The sequence below is a fragment of the Chenopodium album genome, chromosome 13 (genome assembly GCF_948465745.1).
Source record: "Chenopodium album chromosome 13, dcCheAlbu1.1, whole genome shotgun sequence".
In the NCBI taxonomy this organism is placed as follows: domain Eukaryota; kingdom Viridiplantae; phylum Streptophyta; class Magnoliopsida; order Caryophyllales; family Amaranthaceae; genus Chenopodium; species Chenopodium album.
Window position 1 is genome coordinate 16,043,925 of NC_137846.1, and position 12,162 is coordinate 16,056,086.

The 12,162-nt window shown below is 31.3% G+C and overlaps 1 protein-coding gene across 1 annotated transcript; it reads right to left on the reverse strand.

Moving 5' to 3' along the window:
• Nucleotides 1-10,642: 10,642 nt before the first annotated feature.
• On the reverse strand, nt 10,643-11,943 carry LOC145576405 (F-box protein At5g07610-like). Its single transcript, XM_081634174.1, has one exon. It carries the CDS (start codon nt 11,878-11,880, stop codon nt 10,693-10,695), a length of 1,188 nt encoding a protein of 395 aa, XP_081490300.1. The 5' UTR covers nt 11,881-11,943; the 3' UTR covers nt 10,643-10,692.
• Nucleotides 11,944-12,162: the final 219 nt, after the last annotated feature.

Genomic DNA, 12,162 nt, shown 5'->3' on the forward strand with positions numbered 1-12,162 from the left:
CAATTCTATTCAGTTTCTCAGGCTCTTTGTGGCTATCCAACTTTTTCTTGTATCTTCTTTTGGTGTTGTCTCTGGACTAACAAACATGCATGTAATGTATTAGCACGCAGGCCATGGTCTTATATGGGTGTATATTTAGTATAAAAAGTTGCCACATTGTTGACTTTTACGTGTTTTAAGATGACTTCATGACTAGAACAATGTATACAATACATCAACCCGTTATATACAAGTTTTTACCAAGTATTTATCTCGATTATGCAGAAAATTGTGAAAGGGAAAAAAAAAAGGTAATAATAAAGTCAGATAAGGAATAAATACCCGAACTCCCGGAGTATTTATAATTCACGAAAATAAACCTCACATGCATTTTTGTGATTATTTTATATGAATGTGCAAATGACTCTATTAAGAAACCAGAATAATCAATCTTACAAATTTGTTTTGCTCTCTTAAAAACAAATTTGTGATAGTTACATTCATAAGCATCTTTAAAACAAATGTGTAAGAGTAACAAATTGTTCTTCTAAATAACAAATGTATAAGACTTATGAATATGAGTTCTACCATTTTTTTTTTTTTGGTCAACATCTTATATTATATTAAGAACATTGAAAAGAAAACAATTCAATGAATTCTAAAATATGTTGAAGAATTATTACATTCACGAGCATGGAAATAAAATAAGATATAGTCTTAATTGACATAAAATTTATCGCAATTTAATCACAAAAATTAACAAATAATCCATGAACACAATAAGGAAAAAAAAAATGTAAGAAAATTTAATCTACCATTTTCTTGATTCCTAATAAAATAAAATTAAAAAAAAAAAAAAAGAATTTATATACTTACACAATTGTCAATCCAATGTCATAGGGTAATAACTTGATAATTTGTCGTTTGAAATTCAATTGGAATGATTAATCCCCTCGTTAATCTATAAAGTATTAAAAAAATATGCTATTATACAAATTAAATCAAGTTTGCACTAATGTTATGAATGATTGGAGAATAAAGGTGAGGAAATGAGAAGAAGATTATTTTCTTATCCTCATTCCCCCTTAATCAAAATTTTATTTTTCTCATTTGATTAATTGTTTTGGGATTTGGTATACAAATCTCAACAGCGTATGAGTCGGAAATAATTTCACAAGGCAACCATACAATATTCCTATATTTTAGGGTAAATATTCGACTCTAAACTTGTGCAAATAGCTGTAGTCTTAACTTTACTACTTTTTCCTTTAGTCTATTATTATTATTACTCCCTCTGTTTTTTTTTTTTTTTTTTTTAAATGCATCACTTGAGTTTTCACACTTGTCGAGACATAATTTTAACCATTAATATCTTTAATTAAATATTACTAAAAATTATAACAAAATTATATTATGATAACAGACATTGTAACAAATCCAACAATATATATGACCATGTTTATATATTATATAGTAGTGAAAAAAATAAGTCAAATGTAACATATGAATAATGCAAATTCTCAAGTGATGCATTTAAAAAAAAAAAACAGATGGAGTATTATTATTTTTTTTTTCCAAGATTCCTTAAGAAATTGTTATATACATACGGGTGTACAGTACACCCAACTAACACAAGATAAGTTTTTGTTCTTTAATTGATGATTAAATGAAAAACAATAATCAAAATGAGAACAAAATACTTATGCATGTACAATACACCCGAGTATATATAACAATCTCACAGATTCCTTTAGTATGCTCCGTATTATATTTGTGTACGTTGTTGTCAAAAAAAAAAAAAAATTATGTGTCGGTATATTATACGGGGTTTCAACAAAAAAAAATGGTATTCAAAATCAATCAATAACTTAATATTAAAACAAACATCGGGAGTGACACGTGTCACATCCTGGTGCTGTTTTTTCCCTCCAAAACTCCCTTTCTCTTTTTTTTTTTTTTTTTTTGGTTAACATTTAATTCTATAATATATAATTTCAAATATTTTATGACAACTTTTTTTTTTTGTTAATATTTGATTTTGATCCTATAATAATACCATTCCAATCAATCAATAACTTAATACTAAAACAGACACCGGGAGTAACACGTGTCACATTTTGGTGTTGTTTTCCCTCCAAAACTCCCCTTCTCTTTTTAAATTTTTTTTTTTGTTAACATTTGATTCTATAATATATAATATAATTCCAAATATTTTATGTTATCTTTATGACAACTTTTTTTTTTGTTAACATTTGATTTTGATTCTATAATATTATCATTCTAAATATTTTGTATTGTCTTTATGACAAATATATTCTTTTATTTTACTTGATGTTCATAATTTCTATACACATTTACCTAAATAATTATTCCAAATCCTTTTAATTGTCTTTCAAATGGAGTATTATTAAATTCTATCAAAAAAATAATAATAAATTGATTCATATAATAGATGTTAAGGAAATTACTTAAAAAAACACTTTTTTTTTCAATTTCAATATGACTATGTATTCAAATTAATTATAATTTTGTTTCTGAAGTTTAACTACTACGTGTGTGTGTGTGTGTGTGTGTATATTATATATATATATATATATATATATATATATATATATATATATATATATATATATATATATATATATATATTATATATATATATTTTACAAATTAAGGACTTATAAAGTATAGTATAACTATAAAATAAATGTTGTGTTAGACAATCAATAATAACTTAATACTAAAACAGACACCGGGGTGACACATGTCACATCCTGGTGCTGTTTTTTCCCTCCAAATTTCCCTTCCTTTTTAGTGAAAATCTTTTTTTTTTAGATCAAATATTTGTATAATATAACTATTATACTCCGTAATATTATTTCAAATCTTTCATATTATCTTTGTAATAAATATATAAATATGTATATATATATATTTTTAATTTAGTGTTCTTAATTATTCTATACACATTTATATAAAATATTATTCTAACTCTTTTTTATTTTTCTTTTAAAAGGATTATTATTATATTTTTTCCAAAAATATTAATAAAATTGATTATAAATGATTTTAACGAAATTACTTTAGCTTCACTTAAATTTTTTAGCATATTACACTATATAGCCGCTTGTAAAAGAGCAAAATAACTCTTATAACACCCTGACCGAGTAACCCTTACAACTATTTTTTTTAATCTAAAATATGATATTATATACTTCGTATTAATCGTTTGCTTTGCCTTTTTATATAGATTATTACAACATAATTTTCAATATATTGATGTGTATGTTGTATCAAATTTTATTTGTTAGATACAATTAATTTTTTTAAAAAAATTGAACTTATCGTGCATAGCACGGGGCCTAAGCTAGTATAAAGTAGGTTAAACCCCGTGCAATGTATAGTTAATAGATAATTTATTTATTTAGATAATTATAATAACAATAAATTTATAGAAAAAAAAGGTATAAAATAAAATGAATCAACTCACCAAGTATTAAAAAGCATGAAATGTATATATTAAAATTTAAATGTGAGAGAAGATAATAATTAACCATGTAATAGTTATAATTAACAATTTGATATTTTAGGAAGTTTATTTTAGATTTTATACAAACTTACAAAGTATATGATATTTTAACTTATAACTCTCGGAATTATGACCCTAAAAATTTCTCTCTCCTCTAAAAACACTCTGTTCTCTTTCTTTAAAAAAAAAAGCCCCTGAAACCTACAATTCACCGGAGTTCCAGCACTGCGGCCGGTTCTCCGGCGAGTTCTCTTCCTTTTTTTCTAGTTTTCTGTAGCTCGTTTTCGTGTGGTGAAGTTAAAGCTGAAACAAGCTCCTCGAAGAGCTTCGACCTCTATTTAGTGCTACCCTCTTCTCACCGGAAAGTTTAGATTGTTTCTGTTGGTTTTCCGCTAGTTAAGGAGATGAGAAAGCCTTGTTCCACCGGGAATTCTTGTCGCATAGAAAAAGGATCTAGGTTACAGATCCGTGTGTTCAGGGGACAAAATTGATGATTTAAGAGTCTTTATAACACCCCAATAATTCTCTCTTTTCCAAACCAATTAATTTAAATAAAAATAGAGGAGAACCATTGGCATGTTACCGCCACGTGTTAAAACGTTAAGGCTTTATCAAAGTATTGCAGCGGAAACCCAACTTAAATCTTAAAATGATATAATTTAGAAAACCAATAAGTCAAAGCTTACAAATTGGAACCATAAAGGCCCTTATTAAACCAAACTAATATTCAAAATCCCAAAACATAATTGAAATAGTAAAACATAGATAAGTTTAACACAAAGAACGAATACTCTCAATCACACCAATCCCTTGACAATGCGTATGTCAAATCCCCGAACTTCACATCATCAAGCTAGCCTGTGCAATACTGCTCCCCAATAATACAAGTGTAATAATTGGATCATCACAGGGTCATTGAAAGGTGAAGGCCATGACCAAAAGAAAACACACACAAAAGCACACAATCAGCAAAGCCGAGTACATACAAGCTACAACGTACCAAAACCTAACATGCTCAATTAATTAAAGTAAATAAACATACAAAACGAATTCATTAATCAAGACTCCACACTTAAACAATTCAATTGACTCAACATACTTAGTAACCAATTCCAAACACTTGACTCTTTATATTTTGTTTGATTAATTTAATTTGGAGTAAGCAATAGACGAGGTTGTCCAACCCACCAAATCATTTTGGTCCCAAATGACCATTTAAGATAAAAGTTTAGCACAATGCAAGAATGGGCGCGACTCCATTCTCACAAAGTTAGTCTAGGATCCCATCTAACTTTCATTATAAAATAAAAATGTAAATACCAAAGGAGAAGAGGACATGTTGATCAAACAAGCCTCGAAAAGCCACGGGCTACCATAGTGTACCCCAACCCATAATTGTCAATACTCTAGAAGTGCACACTTTTCAGAGTTTTATTGCTCATCCTTGTTTCACTTTACGTGATTACAATTTTAATTAATAGCCGACTCATTCAAGTAGACCATACATAACAATCATACATCAATTCACTTTTAATCTTATTTAGGACAATGGTGATCACATCACAAATTGACCTTTAATTCCTTTTAACTTCCAAATTATCCAAAATTGTTGAACATAGTCCACCCACCTAGCCATTTCGGCTTAATCCACTTTTACTCAACATACTAACAAGTCATGCTTGAGTAATAAATAAAATAATAATAACCTTGTGGAATAATTAATAAATTCATTCCACTTAAACCATTCAATTCCAATCCTTCAATAATCCAAATGTGGTTAATAAACCAATTCAATAAAAATGTGCTTGTATCAATATTCCATACAAACAATTAATCCAATATAATTCAACATGCTTGCATCCATAATTCCATACAAACATAATCAATTCACCAAAACATGTCTCATAAACATAAGCACATGAATTAATTAAATGTATAACCAAACAATTTCCATCCAAGAATTCTCTAAACATGAAACTAAGTTCTTTCTTTTTGGTACCTAAACATGACACTACTTACAACGAAGTAGACATGTACGTACCTCGTATAAACAATCCTTTGTGCCACTTTTAATCACTCAAAAGTCTCCTAAGGAATAATCACTTCCTAGAAAACAACCAATAACAATAAATTAATACTCAACCAAATTTTCAGCAATATAATTAGATTAAAAACTCCTTAAAACTTCGTTTAAAACATGTTTTTATGCTTAATTAATCAATAGAAATTGAATAGGAACAAAAGCCCCAAATTAATAGATTATTAGAACCCTAAAATCCCAATTTAAATAAATTAAAACCCTAGGTTTATAATTTATAAAATCTGAAAATTATAACAACAATTATAATCTGAAATTTATAATCTTATACTATCAAAATATAAATTTTCATACTAATTTAATCAATTTCAAACAATTTAATCAAAACCCAAAACAAATTGAATCAATTTAAGCAAAAAAAAAAAAAAAAAGAAAACAAAAGAGGAAAGAGGAAGGAGCAGCCACGGGTGGTGGCTGGGCTGGTGGTCGCCGGGGGCTGGGCGGCGGCGGCGGTAGGGTAGCGCCGGTGGTGGCAGCGGGCAGCCACAAGGAGGAGGAGAAAGAAAGAAAGAAAGAAAAAGAAAAGAAAGAAAAAGGAAAAAAAAAAGAAAAGAAAAATAAAGGGAAATAAAATAAAGAAATAAAATAAAGAGAGATAGAAAATAAGACTAACCTTTTGTGTGGGGAAAAGTTTGGGGATGTATGGGGTATTTATAGGGGAGAGAGTTGTAGGGTAAGTAGGAGTATTGAGCTTCATAAAATTAATGGGCCAATTAGGTAAATGAAATGGACTAGGCTTTGTTTGTATGACATAAATTGTAGAATGAAAGCTCATAAAATAATTTGTACTAAAATAATTTTCGACCCAAATTAATAATTTGAAACTTTTTAAAATAAAATCCGGAAAAATACAAATAAATATTATAAATAAAATAAATTTTCATTTATAAATATTTAAAAATACGGGGGATTACAGTCTTGGGCTAACTCTAACGCCGCCATCAGGAGATTGCCGGAAAAAAGGAAATCGCGGCGGTAATTGGTGAAGTTTGGGTTTGATTTCGTAGATTTGCGACCAATTTCGAATTTCTCTGTTCTGGTTTCTTCTTTGATTTTTGGTGCTCTGTTTTTGGCTCTGTAAGTCTTCATTCTCCTTAGCTCTTCTTTTTTTAAGCTAGTATGTTTGTTTTTAGTTTAAGTTTCTGCTCCTTGGTTGGATGTCTTCCCTTTTGGTTTTGTTGGATTGTTTTTCTCCTTGTTATGTGTCCCTGTCTGGTTTCTGGTTGGATGGCCATGGACCATGGTGGGCTTGTCCAATCTTGAAGAGGTAAGGGGAAGTAATTTTGGGTTAAACTCTAGGTTTTGGGTGGTGGGAGGATTATATGCCTTGCCCCTTGCCTTTGTTTCATGTCTAGGATTTGGAGAAGTTGGTCTTCTTATTGTAGTCAGTTTTGGCTTACACTTCCTTGGCAGTGGGTTGCCTTGAAGAACAAGTCGGGTGAAAGTCATTTGTTAATGGCTCTTCATCTGTTAGGTTTGCGAGTGTACAATTGGAAGGTTTGGTATTTAGTTTCGTCATTAGTTGGCTCTAATTTTTATAATTGGAGTTCTTTAAGTTTTTTCAAATTGGTTTTGTACTCACTACATTCAAAATTTCAAATCCGTGTGCTGCTCCCATATTATTGGGGTTCATAGTATGCTATCAATCATGAATTTCTTTCCTTTAAAAGAGAGAAATCAAGTTATTGGTTACCATGATATATATTACCTTCCTTTCATTTCTTGCTTTGGTTTTGTTTTTCAAACTCCACAAGTTACAAAGAGTTTCCACCGTGGTCAATTGCCAAGCTTCTCCCTTGGTGGAAAAAGGACACCGGAAATAACATGTGATGTAGGGTTCGACTCGCTTGATTCAAGGCGAGGCTACCTAGTACCTACACAGTGGTTCCAACACTCAAAGGATAACTATGAAAGTAGATTCTCTAAAGTTGCTTTGTTTTCTAGCGTTCATAAGAGCAAGTGTTGTTCGTAGCTTTGTTGTAAAGGTGTTAATAGGCCTAGTTCTTATTGTTTTAGTGTTAACTATTTCAATATATGCAAATTAATCCTTTGTTAAAAAAAAAAAAAAAAATCTTAATTTTCTTTTTTTTTAATGTATAAATTTCTTCAAGCAAGTAATTTTGGAGTGAAATGTTGTAATAATTTGTTGTCAAGTGTTTCTCTTAGTTTCGCCTTTAGTATATGTAATAGATAGATAGATTGTCAATCATATCTCTTTAAGTTTTTTTTTTTTTTTTTTTTTAAAAAAAAAGATATTAAGGTAACATCAATTATTTATATGGGATTCCTATTAAATTAAAAAAAATAAATAAATAAATAAAAAATCATGAGGGTAACCTTATTTTGTCTGTTAGATTAACTCCAACTTATTATATACTCCCTCCGTTTTTAAATACTTGTTCTATTTCTTCATGCGCGGAGATTTAGAAGAAGTTGGAGAAAGTAATAAAATATAGAGATAGTGGGGTTGGTGGAAGGTAAATTAGAGGAGAGATAATCTAAAAGTAATAAAATTGGGTCCCAGTACTTGAGAGAAATGAATTAAATATTATAAAAGTTTTTCAAATAAGGAAATGGAGCAAATATTTAAAAACGGCCACAAAAGAAAAGTGGAGCAAGTATTTAAAAACGGAAGGAGAATACAAGTAACATCAATTAATTTGAGTAACCCATTTTCTTTATTTTTGACTATTCTTAAATAATTTCACTTATTTTGAAGAGTTTCCTTATTTTTTCCATTGTGGTAACTAGGGGTGTTCAAAAACCGGTCCGAACCTGATCTTGAGAAAATTTTTAGAAAAGGTTTTAGATCACTTATGCTGACTTTTACCAGGTGAAATTTCTTAGTGATTACTTGTACAATTAATTAAAACTTGTTATAGCTCTCTCCTTATAATATGAATAAAACCTTTAAAATGTTGAATTTTACTTACATTCAATATGCTACAAACATTTTAATATAATGACTTGTTTTATTTTAGATGTTCAAAATAGGCATTTAATAATCATTTTCTTTATATTTATTTTTTCTTACTTTTCATAATATAATAATAACAATTAAAAAATATAGAAAAAATAATCGAAAATCGATCCAAACAGGTTCAATTTGGGTTTTTAAATTTAAAATTTCGGTCGACTGGTCCCAATCCAATCTTCGATTCTTGAATTTTAATATTCTGGTCATTGGGTGTACACCACTAGTGGTAACCCCTCATTCTCGAAAGTAACCTCATTTGTTGTTCACTCATTTAACTCTTCTACCTCTCTTCTCTCTTCTCTCTTTAAACCCCTCATTCTCGATTTTCTTTTTTCTTTTTTCCAATTAGCCACAAAGTGGCATGTAGCACCTTAACCTATTAAAACCAGTTACCAACAGATTAGGGACCAATAGTATAGAATGTTATATAAAGGTGGGATTATTAGATAATAATCTAAAGGTGAGATTATTAACAGCAAACCGGCCAAAGGTAGGACTATCAGAATCAATTTTTCCTAATGAATTATACAGACGTTCTATAACAGATGACATTGCAAGTTCAAATGATAACTCTGTTACATAACAGTTTACCATGGTTCCAGATTCTCCACACAAAATACAAAAACTTTTGATTTCGGCATAGTGTTCAGACCCCTAAAGCGCTCAAAATCAGGCCTAGAAGCAGTCATGCATTCACTCAGCCGTTTGCTTTATAGTTCATCAAAATTCCAATACAAAAAATCCTCTACCCTGCGGGATTAATTTTTGCAATTAGTAGTGTGGTCTCAGGAGCGTCATGGTGCACCCAGATTCCATCTTGCTTTCAAAAATAAGATCAGCATACTGAGATAAGTTAAGCCTAGGCATCTTGCTGGGTCCTGGTAGAGTAAATCTGTTAAATTAAAAGAGTAGCAGAGCAATATACAAGCGGGCAAGTGGCAACACAGCTTTAAAAACTGGTATACGAGAACATTTTTCCCCAATTCTCCTGAAGCTAGAATCTTTTCACAACTCCAGCAACATTGCTAGAGGCTTAGAGCAGTTGGTGTTCAGCAATATAGATACCGTTGTACGATACATCCCTAGAATACCACATTCCTAATTATAAACTTAGCCTCTGGAATGTATCGCTCGTGAGTTGTGACATTAAGAGCAAGAACTGGGTATTAGCATAAAACACCAAACTTTCTGTAGAAGTAGGGCTTTCTTACAGGCAGAAATCATTCTAAATATACATCTCCTATCCTTTTGGTAAAAGTATCACCAGCTTTCTTCCATGGAAATATTTAAGCAGACTAATGTGCTTAAATCCGGCTAAAAATGGTATCATCAATTATAATTCTTCCAATTATCATGAATTCTATTGACATCACCACCAGCATCTTGATGTTGCTAATTACCCAGAAGAAAGACTTAAGAGAAAAGGTAGCAGGTTTCTGGCTTGCTGCTTGACATAATTTTCCTTCAAATAAAGCTTAATTAAAGCTAATCATGGATGAGATGACACTTTGGGTCAATAAACATCAATCCAAACTTAGCCAAAATTGGGCTGAGACACTGTTCATTTCTAGCATATACATGGATACACCCTACTCTTCAACTTAAACACCAACCAAATGCCAAAAGCTTATACTCTGCTTATCTGACCGTGACATGAAAAATTCATGTATCCAAGAAAATAAACTTAAACTGCTTCAATAATTAATGCCTAAGAACTTCAAAGATCCAATTCACATACAGCTATACAAGTATAATAGCTAGCCATCTAGTCAAAAATCGTGAAATGAGTTTACCCAAACTAAGCCAAAATTGGGCCGGGACAATGTTAATTTGCTCTAGCAAAAGTGCACACTCCCTAATCTTCAACTTAAACTCCAATCCGATTTGCATAAGTCATTTACTCCGAATATCTGACCAACACATGGCAAATACATGTATCCAACAAAATAACATCAAATTGCTCGAATTAATCATAACTAAGAAATTTGAAGATCCAATTTACATACAACAGCTACCTATCAATGTCAAAGATTGTAAATTGAGTTTGTATACACTGAAATTACATTATCATCTCAAAAAACAACAACATTGTTCATTGTATGCATATTCTCAAACACAGTAAATACTTTCAATGAATTGAAAAGCATTATACCCTCTGAAAGGAAACAATTTATCACTCTCATCTACCACATTGCACAACAATTTCGAAACCTTAGTTCTAAAATTGTAAGAAATCACTTTACCAGGGATAGATATCACCAATGCCGAATCATCATCATCATCTTTGACATTATCACGAACAACAGCAAATATTGAGAATGCATAAAACCGCAATCCACGCCCAAACCTATCACTATGATCCTGAAACAGCTCGGCCTCGAACCCACGACCTAAAACATCAAGATTAACCCTGTACTTGACAAACCATTCAGCCTTACTCTTCCTATCCAACTCCAAGACATTGAATTCACTCACGCAATTCGTTCGAATCTCAATCAAATGTAGATGCCCACAAGATTCACCAAAGTACCTAAACCTCTCAATGTAAGCACCTTCAATAGCCTTTGGCAATGCCAACGACTCCACACATTCGGTCTCGAAATCGAAACATATCATAGTTTCAGTATGACTAAGCCAATACACCCTACCTTCCCAATAAACCCCACGATCAAACTCAAGATCGAACGGACCCTTAAAGGGATCAACCACACCCCTCCTCCATTTCCGTTTCCCAGAAGAATAAACATCAATCGAATACGAATCATCCTCAATCTTCGACACAGAAACACTAACAACCTGATAATGCGGAGACCTAGCAAGAACAAACCCTAAATTAAACCCCAAAAACGAAGAGCCACAATCACCCTCATCAATTCCAGCAGTAGGCAAATCAATGCAAACTTTCTGATTCAAAGTCGGATTCCAAACAAAAATGAGAACCCCAGAAGAACAAAGGAGGAGACCATTACAAGACTGAAGAATATGAAAAGGGGTAGGGTTAAGGAGAGAGAAAAAGGGTGGACGACATTGTTGCGAAGTGAAAGAGATGAAGTCGTAAGAAGGAGAGAGGATTTGGGTATGGTGGAGGACGAAGAGGGCGGAAGAAGGTGGGTAAAGATGGCGGTAACAATGGAGGAGAGAGAAACGGTGGTGGGAAATGACGGAGTTCCATTGTTCGTTGACGGATTTGAATCGGAGAAGGGGTTTAACGGGGATGTGAGAGAGGATTTCGGTGAGAAGGTCGTCGTTTCCGGCAACTATCTCCGGCGACGGTGACGGTGTTTGAGATGTTGACATGGGTGGATGATTTTTGTGGTTTATTATACGAGTAGTTTTTTTTTTTTTTTTTTTTTTTTTTTTTTTTTTTTTTTTTTTTCAGATTTCTATAACTATATAAAAAGAGAATGCATGGTTTGGGTGAAAAGGGTATATCTACAGTATTATCTTTTGAGTAAATTCCTTTTGTGTCCTTTAATTATTTATTTTTTTTTTTTTTGTGTGTGTGTTTTTTTGATAATATTAGGGCTGGCAAAAGCTGACCCGACCCGAAAACACGACCCGAATCCGACCTGAAAATAA